General features: G+C 41.0%; 1 protein-coding gene across 3 annotated transcripts in view; it reads left to right on the top strand.

Annotated features, from left to right (window-relative positions):
• The window catches only part of CDH4 (cadherin 4), a 413,145-nt gene that overhangs the window by 246,168 nt on the left and 139,117 nt on the right, over nt 1-27,860 (top strand). For 2 of the 3 annotated variants that reach the window (XM_048962902.1, XM_048962904.1), the window contains 2 exons: nt 5,617-5,840; nt 20,557-20,733. In XM_048962902.1, the coding sequence (XP_048818859.1) occupies nt 5,617-5,840; nt 20,557-20,733 (401 nt within the window). The remainder of the gene's footprint in view (nt 1-5,616; nt 5,841-20,556; nt 20,734-27,860) is intronic. The other variant, XM_048962903.1, reaches the window with a different exon arrangement.

The following is a 27,860-nucleotide window of genomic DNA, read 5'->3' as shown; positions in this document are numbered from 1 at the left end:
TGGATTTCAGGATTCAGTTCTCAGCTTTGCTTATGGGGTGATATGCGTGTATTTTGGTGAACTGAGTAGTTTGGTGCCTGTTCTTAGACAACAGGTTTCTATCTGCTGAGAAAGTCTTTTCATTACTGTATTTGTTGTGATACACATGGGCAAATGCTGCCACCAACCTGCTAATGTGGCTGGGCACTTGGTGTTGGAAGCACTGGGCCAGAAGTACCAATGTAATAGAAGATTGCATGAAAGGGACATCTTTGCACTGGCCCCAGGACTCTGCAGCTTTTCCAGACATCTAAAATTCCCAGAGGTGACAGTTAAGCCATCTTCTTACTACTGACATTGACAAGGGTGGGCTTATAGTTCAGGTTTGTCACAGTCACACTGGGTGTACAGAGACACGACCTGAGGAGGAGAGGAGATACTGCAGTAAATAGGGGGATGCATTTGCTGCTTTGAAGTTTATCAGGAACTAAACAACTTTCCAGTGCTAATAATCAAAACCATGGTGAAAAACAGAGTCCTGAAGGGGCTTCTGTCCTGAGCTGTGGAATGATGGTGTGCCAGAGAGGAGTATATCCTAATAAATAAGTATTATCCCTCTTGCTCCTCCGGCCCTGTGCAGCTTGCCAGAGGGGGCACTTTTTAATGGACTAGCAGAAGCTAACAGAGAATCCAGAAGGATAAGGCTTAAAGTCAGTTCTTTGGTTTATACCATTTATAGTCCTTTAAATTCAGTGTATTTCTCAGGCATTTGGAGGGCAAGGAAGTTCAGTGTATTCGTATGTCTTTCAAGATCCTCACCTGATCATTTGACTCCGTCCAGCTAGCTTAACAAGCTAAATAATAAAAGGGAACAATGCAAAACTTGTTGAATTTTTTTACCCTTTGTCTTTTTTTGAAGAAAGATCCCAGTTTTTTTCTCAGGTTCCCAGCAGTTTGCTGCAGACTCCTGCAGATTTTTTTCCCATCGCTCAATACCTTTTTCAGCATATATCAAATTGTTGTATTTCTTCCTTTCATAGAGGAGCAATTAAAAATGATGAGGGTAAAGGGTTAAACCTAAAAGCCTGCTAATGAGGGTGCCTTCTTGGTTTTCTTTTCATCAGGCATTTGATGCTGTTTTCAGCATAAGCTTTCGATAAGCATCACTGAACATTTTTCCAGAGTATATTAAAAAAAGTTTTCTTTTTCACCATCCTGTAAAAATGATAGATGTGTGGCTCTGCTGTTTATCTGAAACCCTAATTACTCATGCTCCTGCTTTTGAATGTTAAGTTCATGCACTGTTCTTTAGACTTCAAACCGGTCAGAGAAAGATGGATTTGTGTCCACAGAGAGATCTAAGTCCTGTGAACAGAGCCAATGTTTGTTTATTTGTTAAATTATTGTAGAGTCAAGAGTTGCAAATTGCAAATTGCATGGATTTACATCTTTCTGAAGGAATGAAAGAAAAAATAAAATTTTCTGCCAGTGGGTGAAATTTTAGTTTCTGTCTCCATGAGAGCAAAGAGGAGAAGGAAGAGGTGGGACTTAAATATGGAGATGTCCTTTTGTTGAGCTGTAGCATTTGTAACAGAAAAACAATTTTATTTTTTTCCAATACATACATATGTATCTGGTAAGATATTAAATATGTAGATATGCAAATATATATGTATGTACATAGAAAAATATGGAAGTATATTTATGTATTTATATATATACATGCACGTGAAATGATTCTCTGTAGCATTCCAAAGAACCATTTCGCATGGAAGCAAAGAGGACAACCACAGGATTATTAATGTCAGCCATTGCAGCCATGTGGTGAAAATGTGAGCAGTTCATCCATACTGTGTTGCAGATGTGTTTTCTATGCTGTGTACAAATGGTGCCTAGAGCAATAACAGCAGCAATACCTAACAGCAGCTAAACACCGTGGTCCCCGGTATTTGGGCCTTGATGAGTTTCTGAATTGCCTCCCCTGTGAGGCTGAAATCATCTGCAAAGCCAGGCTCGCTTCTTTATTAGCACTGGTTATAGGAGAATGTTTGCTTTGAGATCTGCTTGTGGGCATCTCTCACAGCTTCCTTGCCACAAGCTGAGGGAAAGCAGAGGACTTAGCAGGGAGGATGGTTAGCAATTGTGTTTGTTGTACTGCTTTACGTAAGACAGGACGTGATTGTGTGTTCTGCTTTGTGCCTTGGCAGAAAGGCACCAGCTTTACTGGTAGCACTGAGTTTTGAACATCACCAGGCAGCCACAGGGGTGAACAGATCTTGGGTGAAATCAATTTGTTAATTCACACTCATGCTTTGTAACTAGTAGGGCCTGCTGCTGCCAGTGTAAGGCTGAGCCTGGGGTTGGGTTGACTGCTGGACTGGGAAGGAAGACACTGGGTCTCAGTGTCTGCTGCTGGAGCACGCTGTCACCTGCTAGTGTAGACATGGCCATAGGTGCATGAGGCCTTAAAAACATGCAGCACTGAGCAGCCAGCTGCTGGGGTGCTCCTGGGTCCAGCCTGCCTGCTGCTGCTCGGGCTGTTTTGCACTGTGCAGCCTCTGGCTGTGACTAAGCACAATGGAATTCTGGTGTCCTTGAAAGCTTTCTCTGCTCGCAGCTCCTGAGGACTCTTCAGTGGAGCTGCGTGATTCATTGCTGCATCCCTCTACCTGTGCTACCTGAGAGCGCAGTGTGGAGCGGAGACGTTGCTTGTTTAAAAAATTAGACATAATTTCTCTCAGGATTTTCTCCGTCTCTAGTCAAGTTTGTTTTAAACTAATGGAAGTAATTAGCAAGGCACAGAGGGACTTTGTCTAAGAGGTAGCCATATTTAGATAATGGAGCATAAAAGTCGACACAGTGACATATGACACAGAGCAGCATATTGGAGCAACGCGCTGTGTCTTAAGCAGATGTTTAAGTACTTTGAGTCCCAAAATCACTGCATACACATATAGGAAGAGTTTTTTGTTGTTGTTTTTTTTTTTTTTCCTCTGACTCTTACTACGCTGTGAGGCTGCTTTCCTTCTCAATAAAATCAAAGAAGACTCTGAATTCTTATTAATGTGCAGTCATTATCACTCCTTTCTCTCTTCTTCAAATGTCTTTTTTGTAAATAATAGTTTAGAACTTCAGGAGGTATGGATGGAAGTTGCTTTTTGCACCTGCCATTATATAGCAGAAGATTGCAGTAATACACCAGCGGATGTGACCTGTTTCTGACAACGCTGATGGTGCAGAGATGAGAATAAATACCGTATTAGCAGCAAAGCACTCAACGTGTTTGCACCTACTTGTTATAGCTGCGAATGCAAGGGAGCTTTGCAGAAGTTCCTGGGAGATGGAGGAACGCCACAGGGCATGGGACATCTCCATGGTGGCACCGGCCATCTCCTTTGTCCCTGAAGCCACCCCGGGTTCTTGCAGGTGCCAGCAAACTGCCTGTGTTTGACCTCATTTGGTGCTTTCATGAATCATTTTTCAGACTAGCTTAAGACTAAATGAAGTCAATACGTGGGCTTGTTGGCTGAGTCATTACTGTCGGTGAACAAAGCCTGGTGTGATCTGAGCACTGGCCTGGGATTGTTCCTGCAGTCAGATCAGTGATAGGGATTATCCCCAATACACTATTTAGAATACCTTGTTTTGGGAGATGAGGGATTTTGGCCTTCTGTTTTGTGCCAGTTGACCCCAATCCTGAGCGCTGACTAGTTCTTATTCATTGAGTCTGATGGGAGTTTCACCATCACAAGACAGAAATCCCCCACTCCGGACTGCTGAATATCAACACCTTGCTGATGGACAGTGACTAAAAAGCAAGGATGCCAAGAGCTTCAATCTGTGGTCAAAGCAGCAATTAAGTAATATCCTGTCCCTTAGAGGAATGGTGGCCAACATTTCATTCAAACTGCGAGTGATGCAGGAGATGCTGCTTCCTATTACACTGAAAAGCATTTGTTATGCTTCTGGAGATAGAAAGCAGAGATAACTGGTTAAATGTCTGGACTAGAGCATTTCAGATGAGATAGGCATGGAGGTTATTTATTGCAGGCTGAGCTACAGTAAAGGTAAAGACAGCAAACCCCTGCTTTCCAAAGCAAAATGGAAGGACTTTATTTTCCCCGGCCTCCAGATTTAAGGAAAGCCTAGCGCTGTAGACTGTAACAATGAAATTGCTTAAAAGCATTACATACTTTTTTTTTTTATATATACTAGGTAACTTTATCTGTCTTCTTTTTTGTAAATCAATGTCTGACAGTTACTGTTCGTGCTTAATAATTTACTGCAGCATTAGCTAACAGTTCCCACCACACGCACATAGGAATGTACTGATGATGTGGTTTAACTCAATACTCAGCCTGAAAAGCCTCTGTAAATGTATGGTTATGGCATGTTTACAGCATCCTGATGTGGGAGGGGTGCACTTTGAAGGAGGTGAAAGGGAGTTCTGTGGTCAAGAAACCTTCACTGAGATGTTTTGTGTCATGCTGGCTCCAGGAGCTCCTCTGGCCTCGACTGCCTCTGAGCTCTTTCTCCCACAGCAGCCACCTCACTAGTCTGTCCTGTGCAAAGTGTCTGCTGAAGCTCCAACACCTGGGCCAGCAGATCTTGCTATGTTCAGAGCAGGCAAGGAGCACTGTGAAGCACTCAGAAGCCACAGCATTTGAGAAGCCAACTAATGGTCCTAGTTCTGTAACAATTCACACTCACTTGAGATATTTTTACAGGTACAATATGTTTTCTTTCACCACATGTGTTCCACCCTGTGGATTACTTGAATGGCAGAAAGCCATTTTGTTTCCTACGTGATTAGCTGCAGGTTCAATTTCTATCAGGTTTGTCAATTCTGTCATCTAATAGTTTGGGTTGCTTTTTTTCCAGCCTAATGTATGTGACATGCTTCATAATGCCAATAAAAACAGTTTTCAAACTAAACTGTAAATGTATTTGACCGAAAAAGGCCAAGAGTAAAAATACCATCTAATGAGGAGCTTGGATCTGATGGTGCAAGCTTTCAAATGACAAGTTGCAATTTGTGAATCAAAGGTTTACAGTTCCTTGTGCTGTAACATGAGTGGTTATCCAGTATGGGATCGCAGCTCTGGTTGTGGGGACCTGCTTCTAGCAGCAGATGCGCTCCCCAGAATGGTTTAAATTTTCCTTCTTTGTTTAATTTTTTTGTTTCTTTATTTCTGATAATGGAATTGTTATGGGCTTTTAAATTTCAGTTAAGAATGTGCAAATAGGCTATCTGGTAAGTAGGTTATTGAAGGGTTAGGGAAATGGAGAACATTTCGTGCAAAAGAAATACCCACAGTGTGGGTAATAGACTCCCGTCGAATTTAAAAGATAATGGTGACAAGGGAGAAATCCACTTGTAGAAATGGGGAACAGCTGTGTTTGAGATCTAATGAAACTGTATCAAATACTTTAAAAATGGCTTATAACTTCTCCAGGGAATGGAGATTAAGCACAAGAGCGCTCCTGAAAGGTCGAAGAAACAGTTAAATCATTTCCTTGATGGTTATTAGAGATATAGAAGACATCAGTGAAAATTAAACGTCTGAAACTTGTATTTGATTGCTTTCCTTATCACGCCAATCTCACACTTTTTCTATCTCTTGCTCTCCATTCTAGTAAAATTTAATAACTGTGCCGGTAACAAGGGAGTTCGGTATGAAACCAACAGCCTGGACTTCAAGGTGAGAGCAGATGGGACCATGTATGCTGTCCACGAGGTGCAAATGGCCTCAAAGCAGTTGATCCTGATGGTGACCGCCTGGGATCCGCAGACCCTTGGCAGGTGGGAGGCCATCGTCAGGTTTCTGGTGGGAGAGAAGCTGCAGCACAATGGACACAAGGTAGGGATCTTTTCAGAGCTCTTATTTCATTCTTCCTCTGACTCTGTTTGAGAAGTCACAGGATGGAACATAGCATTGATTGTGTTATCAGGTCTGTGCTTCCAGGGGATTTGTCTAGTTGGAAACCACCATTAGCAGTAGGAAATTCCTTGCAAATGTTTTACTGCCGCCTACTTTCTTTCTTAGTCTCATGCATGTAGTTCCAAAGCAGGAATCTTTCCCTGCCCAGCAATGTAAAAAATATTGCCTCAGTTAAATACAGCTATGGGCTGTGCAATGCCAATGAAATCAGGGACTGCTCTTCCCCTTCCCTACCCCCCCCCCCCCCCCCCCCCCCCCCGCGCCCTCCCCCCCACAAATTTCTCTGGTCTGCTCTTTGTGTAGCTCTCACTGGCCCACCTCTTCCATATCATCTTCAGCAGAAGCAGTTCTTCCTTGTCAATGTAAATCTGGACTGATTCTGTGCAACACTGATTAAGCGTGGTCACACTCTCTACCTAAAGAAAAAAAAAAAATGCAATTCTTCATTGGCTGGGTGGTTATATTTAAGCACATTGCTAGATTTGAGGTTATGTTTAGGGTAAAATTGGCAGGAAATTGGCTGAGGACCCAATTTATTGCTGAGTCTTGAAGACCTTGTAGAGCAAGGATGAAGGTGGGTGTCAGCTATGAATGGACAGTCAGGGCCAATTGGACACAGCTGCAGGTTGGATTAATGCACTGCGGTGGCTGTCACTGCAAGCCTGGCCTCTGCTCTCTCTGCAGAGCTTGGGCATAGAGGGGAGAGCAGGAGGGGGAAGGAGGGAGAGAAGCTTTCTGTGCCTCGGTGTAAGAAAGCTGCAGCATTTGGGAGGAATTGTATCACGTGTGAGACGTGATGGAGAAGACTTGGAGAGTCTTAAATCTAGTAGTCACACAGTGGGCTGACCCCTGAGGTTTTGCATGGCTTAGAGTCACATAAATACATTTCTGCTGCTCTTCAGTAAGATTCTGGCTTTTGTGAGATATAATTAAGCCCTGTATGTTATGTCAGCTGTATTTGCCATTTTCTAACCAAAGAAATACTGCTTCCTTCTAAAAGTAATTAAATATTGAAGGAACAAAGTAAGGTGTCTTATATACAGCTTTAAATTCCTTCTTGGTGTAGCAGGAAGAAAACTAAGTACACATTGGTGCTTTAGTAAAATATTTGATTGGAAATTCATCTGATGTTAATATAAGCTGAACTGTGGTTCAAAAATAAAGAGAGTTGAGCTTTTTAAAATTCATATCCCTCCTTTCTAAAAGCCTTATTAGTGTACAGTTTGAGGCTGGGAAAATATTAAAAACGCTACTAATGACAAGGTCATAAGGAGCTTTATTGTGAGTCCCTACAGTAGGTATCTAAATTCTGTTTTATTTAAATGGTTGTACTTTTTGCAAGCAAAATAATCCTTTGTTTACTAAAGAAAGAAACATAGTTATGGGTTCATTTCAAAAATAATAGTGCTACAAAAAAAAACCCAACAATATCCAATACAACATGTTTCAGGCCATGACCTTAATATGCTGCATTCCATGGCTTTTACTGGAAACAGATTTCACATTTGTTTTTGTAAGATACAGTGTGGCTCAAACAAAACTACACTATTGTTTTAAAGACTTCTCTGACTGTTCTGGTCCATTCATACTGTGGAGATGGAAAGTATAAGAGAGAAGGGGTGGGGTGACATGAGATATGGAGCTCCTCTTTCCTTCCTGAATCACCACTGAAAGGGAAAAGGAGCACAAGTCTTACAAGGAGCAGCTGAGGGAGCTGGGATTGTTTAGTCTGGGCAAGAGGAGGCTCAGAGGAGACCTCATTGCACTCTACATCTTCTGAAGGGAGGTTGTGTTGAGGAGGGGTTTGGCCTCTTCTCCCAGGCAACAAATAGGACACAAGGAAATGGCTACAAGTTGTACTGGAGGAGGTTTAGGTTAGACATAAGGAAGAACTTTTTCTCTCAGAGAGTGCTCAGGCACTGGAATGGCCATGCAGGGAGGTGGTGGAGTTGCTTTCCATGGCAGTGTTCAAGAGGTGTCTGGATGAGGAACTGTGAGATATGGTTTAGTGCTTGTGGTAGAGATGGTAGTGGGAGGGCAGTAGGACTAGATGATCTTGAAGGTCATTTCCAACCTTGTGATTCTGTAACTTAGTTTACAGTCACCCAAGAATTAAAGCTTCGTTAAGTCATAGTTATCCTATTTGGAATGGTCATTGTCAGACATATGGCAAAAGTTAGTACAGAAGGAATGTTATAGCGGAAGTTAACATAGGAGTTGACCTATAGCTTACCTGCAGAATGGAGATGATGGTCTGCTTCCTGGGGGGCACAGAGGATACGACCCTCAAAAACATCTTTCTTTGTGTTTGTGGTCCTTTATTACTGCAGTATATAGGAATGGAAATTCCCATGGCAGATTTAGAGAGCTTTGTTGATGGCCGGTGTGTCTGCAGGGTGGGTGGTGAGTCGGTTCAGGATGGCTGCTGTCAGGATAGGCATCCCCTTGTGTGCCTTCATAGCAAAAGCAGTTTTTTTGGTGTCTACACTTGTGCCTCAGATCCCACAGCCATGCAGTTTCTCTCTGTTTAAGCTGGCATTATGATGGTGAGTGGTCCAACACAATAACAGCGTTCCCTCCTTCTTAATGTTGGCCTTATAAGTGTGCTAATTGCATTCAATAACTGAATAACCTGGGAGAATTTGCAAAATTTCACTCCCAACTGCTGTAATAAAAAAACCTTAATGACTACAGTAAAGCTTCATGCTGGGAGGATGAAATGATGGTGAAGAAGGTAAATATTTAAAATATATGCTTCAGATACCATAAAATATGCATTTTCCCCTCCTCCCCAGAAAATACTCAGGTAAACTTATTTCTGGTTAATGCAAATGGTGTTAGTAACTCTAAGAACTTTTTTTTGTTCAGTCTTGCAGGAAACATGATAGCAATTCAATTAGAAAATGCAAATGAGGTCACATATTTCCCACAAGGAGTGACGAATTACCCCAGAGAAAACCGAGTGATATTCTAGCATAACAATAAATACTTAAGATAAAGTTTCTTACAGCATACCTGTCTAGCTGTCTGTTGTTGCAATTTAAAGTATCAATCAGACCTGTGGGTATAATTTGGAATAAAGAAGAGAAAGAAAAGAAAGTTGTTTATGAAACAATATTAAGTCATAATGGCTTGTGTCAGCATTTATGAAAGATAAACTTGAGTAGGGTAATGCTCCAGAAGAAAACAAAGTAAGGCCAGACTTGACTTATCTGGAATTAGCAGTGTGATGTCTTTCCTAAGAGTGCAGGCTATTATGTATAACAATTGGATATTGATTTAACCACAAGTCAGAAGGTTGTTTGTTAACGGTGACATTGCTAAGACCTCAGTCTGGAGAATGCCCTCTGCTTCTTGCTTGCAAACTCAAGTCATCTTAAGTGTACAAATGCACACACAGTGCTTTGTGCTTCACTTTCTGCACTATCCCCATGTCCATGCAGTCCAGGCTCTACTCATCAATCCTTGCTAATCAGCATCCTCTGCTCCCAGTACTAATGTGTCCCATCTGAAGTTCTGGCTGCTCTTTTTGGACTTCATTTTTCAGTGCTTGCTTGCATCTGATCATTTGTGTGGTTAGTTCTCTGGCAAATTTATCTTCTTTATTAGTTTTCCTGTTTCTCAATCCATGATTTAAAATCGGGATCATAAAAAGACAGGAAAGGAACTTGGAGATGCAGGATATATTCGGTACATGTAGGATGCTGGTTGCCTTTTCTGCCAGTGACTTACCTTAGGAAAAAAAAAAAAGTACTGTTCTAATTGTTTAGGTTTACACAAACATGATTCTTCTCATTGTTCTAGCTTCTCAAATTTTGATTGTGGAAGTATGTAAATTTTAATAATGTTAAATCACTAGAAATTGAGCAATTAAAGTCTCAAATATATATAGGCATGCAGCTAATGTTTAAAACAGTGAGAAATACTGTCAAAAAACAATGCTTGCTTAAGCCCAGGTTGTGTTTTATTGTCTTGTCTTATGTGGGGCTTTTTTCATTACTCAGGTAGGAATCCACAGCCATGCAATATGAATGTGATTCTTACAGCCAGTTTTTTTGATTTAAAGCCTTTAAATAATCATCTCTGGCATTTTACCGAGCTGGGATTTTAAATTCCAATACAGCCTTTTATTGCTGATCACAAATACAAAGGTCTCCAGGCAAGGAAAGGCTTATTCAGCACCGATTGTGTTTATGACCTCAGTTATTGCACTAGCCAGGATGCCCTGCGCAGGGCAGGAAGCGATGAAGACGTATCCTTCCCTTGATGGAAGAAAATGACTGCTTAAGCAGGAGTTGTGCTTCTGTTGCTCCCATTTGCTCTGACTCTTTCAAGTGGGTGCCCGTGTGCCCAGTGGGAGAGATGGGCAGGGGAGGAAAAAGCTGCCTCGGTTTGTTTCCGTTCTCTCGTTCCTCTGTACTGTACAATATGATGCGTGGCATCAAGGTGAAGTAGTTTGCCTTCAAGTTGTGCTGTCCCCACAGAGGGGCTGAAGGAAAAGGATTGTATTTGTCATCCTACCTTTTCTTGTGGCCATAGGCAGATATGATTTCAGAACCAGCTCATTATGCTGTCTAGCAGGTGCCCTGGGGCTGCTCTGTTCCAGCACTTCTGTGGGTAAATTAATAAATTAATATCATATAACTGTTACCAATGAGACTGATCACGTAATTGTGGAAGTCTAATGAAGACACGTCAGGTGAACTTGTCTGACTTCATGCTTAAGTGAATTTGAACATCTAGCATTTAATCATCGCGTGAGCTGGAAGTGCTGTTTGTGACAACATGTGAACTTTCCTGACCTGATTTTCAGGTGCACTCAATCACATTGTCTTGCACTGAAACCAAGATAAGATATGACATACAGGTGCTCATTGCCTTGGAAAATCAGCCCACTACGTGAAGTTTCCAAGCACTGCACTCGCTGCATTTAGTTCTTAAATAGTCAGCATCTTACCAAGGGTCAGGCTCAAAGCCACACTAGAAAGATCATCCTGAAGTGAAACTCACTCCAGATCTGCCTTCCTTCAAACAAAAAGAAGTCGCAAGGATTGAACTACCTACACAGAAACAAGTCTTTTCTGATAAAACAAAGCCCTCGGACTGCTGCGTGCTGCCTGCCTGTGATGTCTGCTGTGCCCTCATGAGATCAAAGCTTCTGACCTCTGGTTTCACACTCTTTGTTGCTAACTGCTCAAGTCTCACTGCTGCTACAAAAACTGTTTTGGACTCAGTCTCCTAAAAAAAACTCTTCATCGCTGTGGTAATTCATTGACAGTTGTGTGTAAACAAAAGTTTGAATAAAAGACAAAACTGCCTTTGTGCAAGCGCATTGTTTTAAGAAAGCCTTTGTCAGCTGGTAGCACAGCTGCTTTCTGTTCTTCTCTTTGGCATTGCCACCTGAAGGAGTAAGGAGAGCCATCAGACCTGAGTGTCCAATGTGGCTGTGGGCTGAGCTGGAGGTCATTGCTGATGGGTCAGCAGTGGGCTTTCAAATACTGCCTCTGGCCATGCTTCTAAGCACCGGCCTAAATTTTGTCATGGAAATGGGGGTAAATTGAATTTGTTCACATTTAAGCATGTACTTAGGTGCACTCCAATATTGGGGAATAAGAGAAGAACAGGCTTTTCTCAAGAGGCTCTTCAAATAACCAAAGGATAACTTGAAAGGACAAACTCTCCTGCTAGTGCAGAGAAGTACCAGAATGAATTGCTTCACTTTGTGTGAAGCAGCAGTGGTGCTTGTGATCTCTTAAATCTCTTGTGATCTTTACTTGCAAACATTATGAAGAGAAGGAATATTGTTACATTTAATTCATTATGATTATTTTAATTCATGTATCTTTTGAACTTCATGGCTTTAGAAAAATGAGATTAAAATGTTTCACAGGCTTGTTAAGGTGTAGACTTGCTCTTGCTTCTTTCTGTGATGAAGTACAGTTATAACTGTCTGTTCTGGAAGTAAAGAAATGGGTTTTGGAGCAAACTTTAAAGTGTTGCCCATAAAATTACTCATTAGAAGTTCTATCAGGGTATAGGAGGTTTTCCAGCCCAGATATTTCATGCTTTTTTTTTTTTTTTTTCTTAGCAAGATACCTCTAGAATAAGAGAGTAATATTAAGCTGCAGTATGGTTTTGCTCTTTAACTTAATAATATATATGCCAAGATCCACTGCCTTTATTTCTGTCCTATAGGTATCTGAAAAGGTAAGAAGCAGAACAGTACATAATATTCTGTAATTTAATAACCATACTCCTGAGAAGTACTTGTAGATCTGAAGGCATTATGTATGGCTTCTTCCAATTATGAGAATGACATCAAGTTGAAGGTAGAAGTGTCTTTTTGTAAACACTAGAAGGTAGGGAACAACAGTAATTTAGATGTTTCTTAAACAATCCTACCTAAGAAGTATTGCAAGATTAGGTCTTAAAAAGGGAATGAGAAAAGGTCAAGTTGATGTGGGGAGCTTTGCAAGGAAACAGCCTCATCAGAAATTTTCAAGTTGGGATAAGATGTTTAAGCCTTAAAATGAGAAAGAAAAGCATATTAAGAGCTGTGCTTAGTGGATGATGTCATCCTCTGTTCATTGAAGACTCATAATATTCAGAGCCTGGCAATGTCAAGAGAGGTATCACAGATGTTTGAAACCTGTGTGTTTGAAACCATAAAATACTCCATGAAAGGCAGAAGGATTTCTTATGTACCTGCTTTGGTATGTGATTCTCCCTGAGAATGGAACAGGAAGACATAAGCTTGTTGGAGGCTGTCTGCATCTGTGAAGCCCTTATTTACACCACCAACCTCATTTGGTTTTCTGATCAAAGAGATTAAACAGCATCTGTTGTACTGAATAGGAGTATTCTGTGGCAAACTGATGGGCTTTGCCATAAGCTGTGAATGTCTTGTTTCTCTGGGGTCCAGACTTACTATTTCATTAGTTGCCCGGTAAAGACCCTGCAGAAAAGAGATCTTTTGCTTTTTGACTTACAAGTGTGAGTGTTGTGGTCACTGTGTTTGAAAACTTCCTTGTTTTCCCTGATGTCGTTCCTCATCTTTTTCCATCCCTTGTAGCCCTACAATGCTGAAGAGCATTTTGGTTCCTCAGTTACTCCAATCACAGTTCATTACTTATGCTGGATAAAATCTTCCAGTATCTGCAAAGCCAGATGTGTTCCTCACAGCCCTCAATTTGCAAGCATGCATCATCTTTCAGAAATGAAGGAGCAGTGCACGTATGAGCAGGTGCACAGCTTTGGCACAGACTCCTTGAGAGGGCATGGTGTCTGCCATGCCCAGTGCATAGGTGTGCATTTTACATTGCTCTCCTCCTCTGCGGGCCATAACTCTGTTAGGTTTTAGTCAAACTTTTCCTTCCCTGTCAGCTGATGTATTCTGGAAGCTCATGCACTTGCCAAATCTGACAATTTTTCTTACTAATTGACTTTAATGTGAACTGCTCTATGCAGCCCCACTGCTAACTGATTTAAAAAAAAAAAAAAAAAAAAAAAAAAAAAAAAAAAAAAAAAAAAAGAAAGCAATTCTTGCTTAACTAGCTGATTTAATTAAAATGTTTTATACTGTAATTGTATGGTTTCTATAAATGGAGAGGTAATTTTGTTTAACGAGTTCCTAACCAAACATAACATTCCTGACTTTTCATTCCATACGCAATCAGATTTGTGAAAGGTCACAAATGCCGAGATTCCACTGCTTGCTTTTGTAAGTCATGATGATCAAACAGCTTGATCTGGCACTTGAAATATCCTATCAGGATTGGTTCCCTCTATCCCTGTTTATACCAGAAATTATTAGTATAGTATTAGGAGCAGAGGGGGTTCTCCTCTGTATCTGAACACTGTTCATTATCTTTAAAGTGGGAGTCTACTGCCAAAATCACGTCTCATTGTCAATTAGTGGCTTCTCTGCAAACACATTAATGCCCCTGCTGAAGTATTGCACGCATTGGAACATCTTGCTGCTAAAACACTAGTTTTCAGAACACTTTGACACAAATCAGTCATGAATAGCAATTTATGCCTTGATGGCAGTGGGACTTGATATGAAGCTCTCTGCAATTAAATTTACCACAGTGTTTACGACTATTAGTAAATAGAGCTAATAGAGATAGTCATAACAGAATTCTAGGAGGTGGAATGAGGAGAAAAACGGATTATGGTCCCCTGCCCATGTGGTTCCTAAGGAATACCTTCACAAAGATAAGCTGCAATAAAAGAAAGGCTAAAATAAGATGTTTCCTTTACTTAAAACTATATTTTCCTACCTTCAACTTTGGCAAATTCAGCATTGACCTAAATACAAAAGAATCAATTACCCTAAAATAAATAAATTTGCCTTTTGTTCTGCAGCCCTTTCATTATGCTGCGTGAAAACACAAAATGAGGCATCTCTTTCTGTTAAAAGATCAAGAACTGGGAAAATTGTGTATTTTGAAAAAAAAAAAATAGTCATTCATCCTTACTGCCATCCCTAATGTCAGCAAAATGTTGTCTCCTAAGAACAGAATCCATGCAAACGTTTATTTAGCAGTGCTCTTGTGTTCCCTTTGTTAAAGAACTGAGCTGTATTTTCATTGTCTTATTTTCTGTTTGGTAAATACCGTTCTCTCCTGTCCTTTTCCCAGCTACCATGGAAACAGGTGAAAATGCTTCAAATTATATATTTTAAATCGATTTTTTGTGGTAGAAAATAGGAGAAGTTTTCAAAATGTGTATTGATAAGGGAGATGAAGGTGAATGTTTGAACAATGGTCTAAAGATGTCTTTATATCCACTTCGATTGATAAAAGTGAATTAAAACCAAGTTGCCTCGGTTAAAGGCTAGAAGTGATGCTTGAAACAAAGCAATCCAAGTATTATTTCTTTCCTGAAGAATGCCTAGTGCAAAGTGCTAAACTTTCTCTAATAGTAAGACTGGCATGTAAATAAAACAAGTTAAATCATAAGTAACATTGATATTTGGGAAAGAAAGGCTTTATTACCTCACCTATTACAGTTAGCTTTTATTTCAAATGCAAGAATAATATATGTTAGTGCTGAATCCGGAGCATTCATCCATTTTTTGCGGGTTGAGCCCTATAAAATTAATAATCTCTAACAAACGTTCCCAAAGACACACTGTTATTTATATGCAGAGAATGGTGGCTTATTTACCCAAACATTAGAATGATCCAAAATGTTCAGCTAAGCAGGAACACAAAATATGATATTATATTATGTAAATGGGTTTGTGATACGCTCTGCTGGATAATAACTTCCAGATGTCTCTGTAGCCAGAGGCTGACGGATATCAGAGGCAGGTTGGCTGGGAGGGGGACGTGCCAGCTGGCGGGACTGGCTACTGCTAAGTGTAGCGGAAGGTGAAAGCTGGTATTTCTTCACACTCACTGGTTTTATTTGTGGGCCAGTGGAAAGTTGACGTCTTGCAGCCTTCTTTCCGCTAACAGAGGTATTAGGACTTGGGGGCTATAGGGAACCCACATCCTCTTCTTTCTGTGAATTCTTTTGTGAGGAGGGATTGAGCTTGAGTCTCCCCAAAATCAGTTGTCTTAAGCTGTAGACTGAAGGAATGGAGGCTTACAGCCAGCCAGCAGCTAGATGGTCATTTTGCCTTACTACCTATTGCCAGTGCTGAATGCAGACCAGGAGCCCCATGAGCTTTCAATGCTGTGGCACAATTGGAGTCAGCTGGGGCACTGTAAAGCTTCAGCTGTTCTGAGAAAACTTTGCTAAATCCATTCAGCTTTCAAGTCCAGCAGTCCCTAGAGGTTTAGATGTACATCCTCTTCTAAATGCAGCCAGTTGTATTTATCATCATTAAATACAACACTAGACTGAAAAGGGATTGGAATTACTCCTGTAAGATGCCATTGAAGTCACAGGCATAGACTTCAGGGAAGTCTACACCTTACATGGAGCAGCCTTTGGGAGTAAAGATCTTTGCACAGTCCTTGCAGATAAGACTGTGCTGCCTGCAACCTTGCATTTCTTTCTGAGAGCTTGACCTGCCATTTCAGTAAAAGGTTTTGAGTTTACCTCTGTATGTTTCAAGTTGGTTTTAACTGATAGCCTTCCTGATGAACAGGTGAGCGGCAAAGAGAATACTGCCAACCTGCCCTGCAGTTAGTCCTCAGCACGTTAATGACTTCCTGATCAAACACAAGGAGTATGGGCTCTGAGGGGCTCTTTCCCTGCCCAGCAGCTGCTTATAATGAATATTGTGGATGCACTTTTCATTGAAAGCGTTTCACTAGCAGAAAATGCAATGGTTTTATCAAGATTTACCTACATCTCTGCTGTGCATTTGTGTATATGGACAAGCCCATCAGAAGCCAAGCAAAGAGATGATCCCAGGTTTGCAGAATGTAGGCTTCAAGTAAAACAGGTAGCAATGCATGCTTTGCATTGCTTCATTAGCAAGCTTTAAAATATTTTACCTTGATATGAATACTAAGGTATTAAATCATATTGAATCCAAATCCATAAGAAGTTTATATCTCAGCATCTCTGTTATTTTTCTTCACCCCACACTTTGTAATCACTTTTTCTCCTTGAATTTGAAGATATTCAAATGGTTTAGCTGTATTTCTCTAGCCTAAACTAACAGACAGACATAATTACTAAATTCTTAGTATAGAATCATGCCTTTGTATTGCCAAAAACCGTGCTCATGGCTTCCATGTTTGATCATGTTGTAACAAACTAGATGTCACCATGTCATTTTCAGAACAGAAAGTAGATGCAATTTTCCATTTGGCATGTATTTCTTCTGCTGCTCACAGCAGAATGGGCTGTGGTGCTGCAGCTTGGATTTCATACCCTGTGTAGCCAAGATAATGACATATCTCTAAGGTGATGTAAACCAAAATCTGTTGTTCTAAACATATTAGATAGGCCTAACTGTGTTGGTTTGTTGACAGCATTTGGAACTATTTGGGCTAGGGCCTGAGAATCATGGTCAGCAACATAGTCTTCCTGGCCTGTGTCTGAGGAGACCGTGTAACTCTTCAGCTGGTCAGAGCATGTGATGTTTGTATTGAAGATCTGCTTTCTGTTTTTTTGTTTTTTGGGGTTTTTTTTTCTGCCTAAAACCAAAGTTATATGCTGGAAAGCAGACAAATCATGCAGTGCTGTCTGGACGGATGATTTCCTGACATGCAAGGAAACTACTTCTAATCTTAAGTCTAGTGAATTTGATGTCGAGATAGCATGGGCTACAGCTCACCTGGAAAATCAGGAGCTGCAGGTGTTGTCTTCCCTGTGCTCATGTATGGACCTGAGATGTGGGAGGTGCTGCACAGTAGGTTATGCTGGAGGCATTTTGTGAATACTGTCAGTGATGTTTGTTGGTGCAGAGCGGATGATTTCACACTTAGAAAAATCCACTTGTGCAGTCACATCCTCTAAATACTGTGTCAGTGCATGGCTTTCCTGCTCTGAGGGGCGGACTGCACTGACCTGCAGCAGGACCTGCAGTTAGACGCAAACAGAGCAATGCTTTGGTGTTGCTGCTGTCCTGTTGCTGAGCACAGCACAAGGGGAGCAGATCCCAGCACAGAGCATGGCCCTTCTGAGTGCAGAACATGTTGGGGATCTCATATTTCCTGAAACCCAGTAATTAAGGCACAAGGTGGAGAGCTGGGAATTTGTGGACTTCTATTTTGCTGGAATGCCTGTTGTCGTTTCTCCACGTGTAAAGGAATGAAAGCACCTCACAAAGGCAATGGGAGGAAACTACAATAAAGCAGTAGCACTAGAGGTGCTCAGTTGATAGTGATAAGGACTGTGGACAGATTGTGTTCTGATGACACTACAAAAGGTAGAGGAACGTTTCATCTTTCGAAGATCTCTGCCTGGGAATCTGGAAAGCATATGGCCAGTGAGGCCATGAGAGAGGCAGCAGTTGTTATCACAGTGAAAACTGTTATTCAGCAGAAACAGAATTCAAAGCTGTACTTTATAATTAATTTAACTTGGTGTCACATTCTGCTTTTGAGTTGAACTTTAGGTACTTGCCAACTGAGAAGTACAGGGGAGTTCTGTGGGGCTCATGGTTAGCTGTTGCTGTTATCCCAGAGATGCTCTTGGATGTTTTAGTTGGAGATCTAAATAGTTCTGGCATTTGTACTCACCAGACTTTGTTACTGTATTTGTCTCACAGCTTTTAAACAGCAGAAAACATGTACAACGTATTTAAACAACACCAGAGAAATTAAGGTCATGAGAATGCATCGTCAAAAAATGAAGATAAAAAAGAGCTGTTGTTTTTTTTTTTTTTTTAAACTGTTGTTGCAAGGCGCTTTTGAAATTCTACATACCAAATTCAGAGTCATGTTGATGATTTATTCTAATGCAGGAAAACATCATCAAGAGTGACAAGCAAGCTAGTCACTGTCTAGTCACCTGCCAGCAAATATTTCATAAAGACTAAAAAGGCTGGTACTGCTTTGCTGAGCTGACACTAATTATTTCAGTATACATGGAGCTTTGGGATTCGTGTTAATTCTCAAGTCTGTCTTTAGTTCAGACTCATTCCACTGTGTAAACCCAGCAGTGCACAAATTATTTGACCATCCTTTCATAATCTGTCCCCATGCTCACTTGCCAATTATATAAACTGATCCAAATACCTGCTCTCCAAGGAACCCCATATGGGAATCTCAAGCCAATTTAAAAGAAGGAGGATATCCACTTTTCTGTAGCTCATGTCTGCTAGTCCTATTTCACGCTGACGTTCATTTCTGGGTATCTTCTTGAGATAACATGGTTTACATCAGTATTCAGAAAAGATACCTTTCTGGTGATAAAGCCCTTTTTAGATTAAAGCTATTGGACATAGCACACTGCATCCCATAGTAAAGATGAGTTCAATGGTCTCTACCACATCCTGAATATCCTGAAAGACTCTCCCACTGCTGGAGCGTGATGTTCTTTCTTTGTTCATTACAAACTTGAGTATTTGTAGAACAGCTTCTAAATATTGAAGAATAGCATAGTGATCTTGTAGCAACTTAGTGATAGGGCTTGGAGAAGGTGTACAGAACAGTGCTGGAGCACAAAACACCGGTCGTATTGGTGGTGTGAATTAGCATGGGAGACAGTTTGAGAAACATGGCTAGAGATATGACTGAAAAAGACTACATTTATCTGCTCTCTAAAAATTCACCTCTGTTCTAAGTGGCTCATTTTTAAGGTCTGCAGTAAAGATAGCTGCTTTTGTGCACAAATGCCTCCTGTAGCTGCAGCCAGCAGCTGTTTGCGCTCCACAGGTACCAGCAATCAGGGCCACAGCCCAGCTGTGAGAATGGCCTCCTCGCTGCCACATCCAGCTCTCAGCATGCAGAAGGGCCACACAGCTTCACAGCCACCACTGAGCTGCAGATATTGTTAGTTTTCAGGTGGCTGCCTGCTTCATTGCACTTCCAGGCTGAGAACTACTGAAATGTGCTGCTAGGTGGACTTACATCACGCTACAAATTTCAAAGCAGTGATTCTTGCTGAAGTCAGTACCTACAAATAACTGCTTGCAAATATGTGTTGGTTGTTTGAGTTTGTATGTTTGGAGCAAAACTAAAACTTAGCATAGCATAAAATTGCAAGGACCTCAACAAAACTTTGCTGTGTTTCTCTTAGTGCTCTATGGTGTTCTTGTGTTTGGGGTGTAAAGATTTGTAGGAGGGTGTCTGCTTCTTTAAGACTGCACAGTCAAGAGCCTTTCCAAGGCATAAAGGGATGAGGAGAGAAGGAAACAGTGATGGAAGCCAAGTTGGGTCAGTCACCCTAATTTATGGGCATGTGGGAAAGTGGGAATGTTTATTCCAGCAGAGTTATGGGATGGAGGCCTTCTAAGCCAGGAGACAATGACAAGAAACAAACCTCCCTCTGGTCAGGGTGACCAGCACCAAAGTTTGCCATGGACAGAATCAGTTGTTTAAAAAAGCATCATAAAGAATGACTCACAAGCACTTCAAATCATGAAAACTGTTTGACTGAGATACTTTCCAGGCTACATGGAGAGATACGTATTTGAGATTTGTATTCAAAACCCAGCTTTTATAAAAAGGTCACTCCTTGTGCAGTACTAAGTTGAACTCATCTGCCTTTGAAGCCAAGAGGCTACTCTCCCTCTGGTTCTGTTGTGTTTGGTTTGGCCAGATGCACCTGCAGAACCATGGGCCACCTGGCTAACACCAAGGAGCAGGGTAACTTTGTGCTATAAACCCGAACCTATAATATAGTAAAGGAATTTTCTTCTTCTTTTTTTCTTTTTTCTTTTCTTTTTTTTTCTTTGTTTTGCATGTATTAGAAATTTGCAGGAACTTCTTTGCCCCAGTGTGCTGCTAAAGCTCCCTGCAGCTGGTGTAATGAAGACGATATATTCTGGGAGGCATCTTGATTTGAGACTGACAGCTCCATATATCTGTGAAAATGAAGTGGCAGCTGAGTTGACAGTAAAGCATATTGTGTCTTTGTGATGCAGGAATATATCATGTTAATAACAATAATTTTCACAGTTCCATGTGACCATTTGCAAGCAGGGAAGCGATGCTGTTGGGAGAGGTCCTAAGAAATGAGGAGGCGGAAGCTAACTGGGTTTGCTTTTTTGCTTCCAAAACAGCCAAAGGGAAGGAAGAGTGGACCCATGGACCTGGCACAGCAGCAAAGTGACACCCTGCTCCCCTGGCGCCAACACCAGAGCGCAAAAGGCCTCCGGAGACAGAAGCGAGACTGGGTCATCCCCCCCATCAACGTGCCAGAAAATTCAAGGGGCCCTTTTCCTCAGCAACTGGTCCGGGTAAGTTGAAATAAGTAGAGATAGCAATCGTGGTAGTCTTGCAAGGGGTCGAGGGAAGTCATGGGTGCAGGCCAAGCTCATGGCAGAGGAAGGCTGGCTTGATGCACAAGATCTCTTCTTTTCCTCGTGCAGGAGAAGTTTCCTTTTACATGCTGCTGAAGCACTGGTTTTCTGAAGCAAACTGTCCCCATTTCTCTCCCCTGACTGAACAACAGCCTAATCGCCTCCTTCCAGCCAGTCCCCCGGGAGACGCCGGCGTTGCAGCCAAGATGGCACTTTGCCCATGCTGTCATCCAGCAAATGGCTGCAGGTGTAAAGCTGGGATTGGTGACACCCAGCGCTGCAGGGTGCCACGTCCTTCCCCTCCTGCCCTGAGCGCAGCACAGATGTGTGGCAGGGCTGGAGGAGGCTGGCTGCATGCCGCCGCAGATGGATCCCTCATCCTCAGCATGCTGCTGGCTTCTTTCTTTACAAGGACGATCACCAAGATCAGGTTTGCCTGTGTGGCTTTCTGCGATGGTTATTGGGTGACATAAAAAGAAAGGGAAAAGGGCTTTGACAGACATATTTGGTTGTATATTTTTGCTGTTGACGTGTGTTTGCCACATACAGTTACACACTGATATTCCTCTAGTTGTAGTTTTTGGAGTGGTAGAAAGATAGGATGTAAAAAAAGAATTTCCTGGCAGAGTTTTTCAGCTCTTCCCTTGGAAGAAAATTGTGACAAATGTAAAATTTCAGACCTCGTTTTGAGGAACAGTGGTGTGCAATTGGCACCCCTTTTCAGGAAATTCACCTCATCATCTTGAAACAGTGCCTAGATTCAAATGAGCGGTTCTCATTATCTGTTTCCCATGGATTAGCTCATAGTTTCCTGCAGAGCCAATGTCTGGGAGGGCACAGTGAGCTGGCTGAGTCCTTCAGAAGTTCAGGTGAACTTTGCAAGGACTCCTGTAGTGACTGAAGGGGCATGTGCTCCATTCACTGAGTAATGGGTACACTGGAGTTGTTGGTGACATTTCTTTGTGTAATTGGGGAAGTATGACAAGAAATGAAAAAGTATTAGGTGGCAAATGTTTCTGTGTCTGTCCTATAGAAAGGAATCCATGAATCTCTGTGTTCAGCCGTGCTGGGTAAGGAGTGACCCATTAAAGTTTTGTCTTAACATGTTGAAGAGATGTCTAAAGAGAATTACTGAATGTGTCAAAAATACCTTTAATAAGGTATTGATAATTTAGATTAATTCCTGCATTTCTGTGAAAAATAAGAGGGCTACTAGCAAAATGAACTTAAGCCCTGCCACATTCCCTACTGATTTCTTTGGGGTTTTGACTAGACAGTGAGAGAACAACTTGGTACCACTGTACCATGGCAAGTGTATTGATTTATAAGGACTGAAATCTCTGTGGCACTGGGGATGAAACAGGAGACCTCAGGAATGCTATACTCCAGTATTAGTGAGAGTGAAAAATGTTAGATTTTATATCAGTACGGGAGCATTGGTATTCATCACTTAAACTGCCAATAACCTTGGAAAGATAACCCAGCTGTTGGAAATGCAGGGCTCCCAGACTGTCACAGAAATACATTCCAATGTGGTTTTTAAATATAGATGCTAGTGGATATACCGAAAAATAAATAAAAAATGGGGTAGGAAAGAAAAATGATTTAAAAGTGCTGCTCTCCTTTGCTTCTGACATGCAGAAAGTATTGTAATGACAGGGAAGATCATAGCTTTGTACAAATGGTGCAACTTGATTAAGCGTGAGAACCCCTGATGTTTCAGGCTTGGTTCGAGTTTCTGCTCATCTGTAGCAACTGGCCCATTTGCTGGCCCCTGAACATGAAGGTTGGGTGATTCCTAGCAGGAGTTATAGCTTTTCCTGCTAAGCTTTACTCCTTAATTATCCAGAATAGGACAAATCAACATTTCAGAGACCAGCGCTATCTGGTTATTTCCATCCACATAATCTTCAGATTGCCCTGGAGCATTCTGCTGTCTCCAAGATCTAGGTAACAGTTTTGATCTGATTTCCCATGCTTTTGCTCACTGGGCACTGAATATTTTTTTGTCCATCTGCTCACAAACTGCAGCTCGAAGTGCACATGTGAAGTTACAGCACAGATTTGTATGGAAAGAAGTCTGTCAGTTTTCTCTGCTAGTTTACATAAAGTGTTCAAACCTAATGCTAGGTCCTGGACACTGGACTTTGTGTGGTCTGGAAGGCCCTGCTTGTATTTATACTTGATAGGTATAACTAATGCAAACCCATCCTTCCGTCACCATGCGTGTGGTTGTGGTTACATGGAAGGAAAAGATGGCATGAAAAGTAAACAAAAAAGCCCTGCCAGAAGTACATTTTCGTTGTACCACTTGGTGGTTGCGTTTTTATAGGTCACACTAATTTGAAATGCATAGGCAAATCTTTTGGGTCCCCTCCTACTCCTGCTTCCCATTGTGAAGGTAAAAATTCCATTTTGTGGAAGTTGATTAGTTACTTGTCAGTATTTTTAGCAAGGCTGTGCCTGAATGAAGTTTAAATCATAGCAAAGGTGAATGCAGCTTGATGGCAGCTCCACACCTCAGAGTGCAGCCCTATCTGGTTCAGCTGCGATCAGATGTAATTCTGTGCTCATTAAAGCATTTCATTCTGATAAAAAACATTAAATGAAAATCTTTTTAAAAAATGGGGAAAAAAAAAGTCAAAACATTATCCCTGCCAAAAAATCTTCCCTTAATTACAGGGTATTTATTTTTCTTTCAAAGGAACATCCATGTCTGCCCATATGCATCAACCACACTAACTAGGAAACGTGTTTAAGAAAAATAGTAGATATTAAAAAAAAAAAAGGAATTTCTGAATTTCAGATGCTGAAAAAATTCTATTTGTAGATACAAATAATGGATCAGTTAATCAGAGTATAAATAAATATCTTATGTGCATAAAGTAAAAGTAATGGTTTAGTGGTGGTACAGATGTTTTGCAAATTATGGTTTTGTCTTCAAGCTGAAAAAAAAAAGTGATCAATTTTATTGAAATATGCATATTTATTTTGCAAACATTTATGAAAATCATGGTCTTAATTTCCTTGTGCCTAACTTCTACCTTTGTATTAGGAATAGCATTTTACATGCTGTGAAATATTTTACTGTAGTGAGGATAATTTCATTACTAATTGTCAGGCACTCTCATTATTATAACCATGAGGTCCGTAAGAACGCCTATTAAAAATACAAAAACAATATGAAATCCCCCTCCTTCCCTGAGCAAATGACTCATACAGCACACTGATCAACTGAGATAAAATATTTAATAGCCGCTTCTTTGCTGAGTACCCTTTATTTTCTCACTGACTCATGCTCTTTTTAGCCACATGTGTAGCTAATTCTTAATTATCTATTATCTAATTATCTATTAGCTAATCCTGTATTTCAGCCTCTTTTTTTTCTTTTTTTTTTAACTTTGAGTAGTATCTCAGCTTGGGGTCCACCTACAAGTCTCTAGCTTCTTCTGATGGAAATATTGAGGTAGTCTCAGAGGCTAAAGCCTTTGCCCGTCACACAGGGGCTGTATGAAAGCCATTCATTTACATGGCAGAGAGTACTGTGGAGGAACAGCCTTCGGTCATGGCAAGTTTAGATGATGGACTCCTCTATCAACCACTGCAACAGCACTTACTTCATGAATGCTCCAGACTTCCATCTTTATCTCTTGGGAGCTGCCTGTCTCCAGCTCAATCTGCACTGGCCCTAATTTTCCCAGCTTGCATGTATTAAACAATTAAAAAATTAAATTTTTACTCCTGAGATCTCTTACTATAAACAACTTGTTTATTTTCATTACACCAGCATGAAAATCCACTGCAGATGACCAAGACAGGATCTTGGTGCTCTCACAAACTGCTTGATTGCATGCTACAAACACAGCATGCTCGCTCCTATCCAGTGCTGGTAATCTCAGACACAAGAATACTAGAAACAATCTAATGTGTGTAACAGGGAACGAGAAGGAAGGCTGCATCTTATGTAAATTTAATCAGAATGTCCTGAAGTGCTTTGGAAAGTTGGAATATAATATACCTGAGGACTCTTGCGTTGTTTCTTGGCAGCGGTGCCGTTGATTGGTTGGGTTTCATACAGCACAGTGCATGTTAATGCAGCGAAGAGATCTTTCAGAAGTGCCAGAAAACCCCAAAAGTGGACTCATGAATGGATTTAGCACATGTTAAGCTATATGGCAAAACTGGGTATTCCATAAGAAAAGAATTAATAGCACAGTCAGGAGCTGTACAGCCTGTTTGGGGTCCACAGCCTGTCCTGGCACGGGGAATAGATGGAGTGAGACAGTTCTTCAGAAGTCTCAAATCCTGGTACTGGAGGTGCACACAAGGTGTACACTGAGCTGAGGAATCCCAGCTGGCACAGGCTGTCAGACCTCAATATTGCTGCTTCTTTTGCTCATCACAGATATTTCAGCATGCACCTTTGCACTGTTTTAAATAGTTTTATTGTAGGAAATCCCTCATGCCTCCTCTATCAACCACGTTGCTTACTGCTGTGAAATTGGCAGTTCAGAATCCATTAACTCCCAGCTGCAAGACAGATGGCATCTGTCTGTGGTGAGAGAAGGTTTGTTGAGAAAAGGCCTCGCAAATGCTTCCCAAAGGACATCAGACCTCACTTTTCCTGAGAGACGCATGGACAGCTTTGATTACAAATAGGCCTAGATCTTTCTTCTTTGTGGGAACAGGTGTTTCTTTTGCCTCTCTAACTGCAAACAGTGAGAAAAACCCACCATGATTCTGGAACTCTGTACATCTTTGGAATCCCTGCAAGCGTCACCAGCTGAAGTTTGGAAATTAGATGTTTTTCTCTATACTGTGGCAGCAATGAGAAGGAGCAAGCCAAGGGTGGAGATGCGGGGCATCATGCAGACTGTGCTGCTCTGCAGAGCCACTGCCTTTCTTTGAAAGGTGGTTGAAGGATGGGAGATTGCATGGCACAAACCAGCCTGAAAACAGAGAAATATTAGCAGGAAAACATTTCATGAAGCGTAAGCGAGTGTTGCTGCAGTCTCAGCTCTGGTACGGATCTGTTCTCTGTGTGTGTGCATCATCAGGACAGGACCAGCTCACTCCAGATGAAGGGAGAAAGAGAAATGCTCTCTTGATGCTTCTTTTGAAATTTCTTATAGTAGGCAGCTTAGAGCAGATTCATAAATACAAACTACACTATATATTTTCTTCAGACTACATTCCTTTGTTTGCATTCTCCTGGTGTGTGAAGGCTGGATGTCATTCTTAACTCTCCCATCATTTCACAGAAATACTAAGCCAGATCCTGATGTAAATTTGTGCATCATTGCCAAAGCTGGTGGGGCTACACCAGCGTATTCCATTTGGGAATCTAGGTCGGAGACAGCAGATGCCCAGTGCTTTATGGGCTTTACATGCACACACACACACAGACACAGCATTGTGGATTGGAAAGTGCAGCTACAGCATAAATGCTCCATTTGAAAATCTCTTACAGCAGCATTCAAGCCTATACTGTAATTATACATATTGTATTTCCTTGTATTCAGACCCATGGGGAATTTATATTGTCCTTGCTAAAGCCAGAGGGACTGAAGGAAAGCAGTCATTTAATGATTCAGCTGTCTTGGGCTCTATGATTTAATCAATCATATGAAAGAAATTTTTAGATTCTTTGTGTTTAGAGTTCTCTTGTCTGAGCAGAAAATGTTCCCTTTTTGAATTGCTTTAATAGCTGTATTTATGCAGCTGAAAGTTCCTTAAGAAATGAAAGTAAAATCAAATTGCTGAGAATGCCTAGATAATTTATCGGAGAATATTCAATTAGAATATATTAATATTTTAGATTTCCATCATTAATTTAATATTCAGAGATTTAATTTAGTCGTTGAATTGCTGTAGTGCCATGCGTGGGTAGATTGTTAGGCTGAGTGCTTAAAACACCTGCCACAAATGGGTGAATCTAACTTTGATTCCCAAGAGCACAAATGCCTTTCTACTGACATAAGTCTTGCAGCAAAAACTCAGACCGTAAATCTTGCCTCTACTCTGCATTTTTCCATAATTGCAGAATGGAATAATACAATCTTCTAGCAGAAGTAAATGCAAGAACCTTATTTATTTATGCATTCAAATCCAGGCTGAGGGGGAGTTCTGTGCCTTGTGGTTCTGAATTTGTCGGTATTTTACTGAAGAATTTCATTTTGCCAGCTCAGCCTTGTTACTTACTCAAGGAGAACTGTCAAAAGTGAGTTTGGGATTTTAAGGTGATTGACACTTTGCAGACAAATATCAAGGAAGTCCCACTGCCCAGCTGAGCTAAAAATATTGCTTTGAGATTTTGCCATTTTCCAGAAGTCTTTGGGAATAGTAACATGAATGGGAGAATGCCCCAGTATATAATAAAAAAAAAATCCACTAAATATTAAAATGCCATGTGATTTGGAAGTTATTTGGAAATTATCATTAAATATATTCTCAATGGCATGAAAAAAAAAGAAAAAAGCTTATTTTTAATTTCTATGCGACATAAAACCTGAGATTCTCTGAAGTTGTTGGCAGCAATGAGACACTGCTCCTATTCAGATTGCAGAAGTGTCAGCACAAAATTTCAGAAGTGTCAAAATTCATTGATAAGTTTCCAGATTTAAGCCCTGGGATGGTATTTTTTGTTTGATTGTTTGTAGCGTGGGTTAAAACCATGTCAGGATCCAGGTACCATCAGTACAGGGTCAGCTTGTGCTTGGCACTTTGTGTCCTAAAGCTTGGACACGTGTATGGATGATTACCTAATGTTGGTACAGATCCTTTTGAGCTTGGTGCCTACATGTGTTCCTTGAAAGGAAAAGCAGCTATTACATTTGCATGCATAAAAATCAGGCATGTTATGGAGAGTAAAGAACAGTTAAAATTTGGGCACAGGCAGTCAAACAGAGTGGGTATCCCGGTAACAGACCTCTGGTCTGACCTCACCTACAAAAAGTTAACAGTTATGAAATCTTTTTGAACCTCCAGGGTGCAGCAGAGAGGGATATCCTAATAGCTATTTGTGGCCAGAATGCCAAGCGTCACTTTTAATGAATAGTAAAAAT

Source organism: Lagopus muta, chromosome 16, assembly GCF_023343835.1.
Source record: "Lagopus muta isolate bLagMut1 chromosome 16, bLagMut1 primary, whole genome shotgun sequence".
Lineage (NCBI taxonomy): Eukaryota > Metazoa > Chordata > Aves > Galliformes > Phasianidae > Lagopus > Lagopus muta.
Note: the sequence above shows the minus strand (reverse complement) of the source record. Positions and strands in the feature narration are given on the sequence as shown.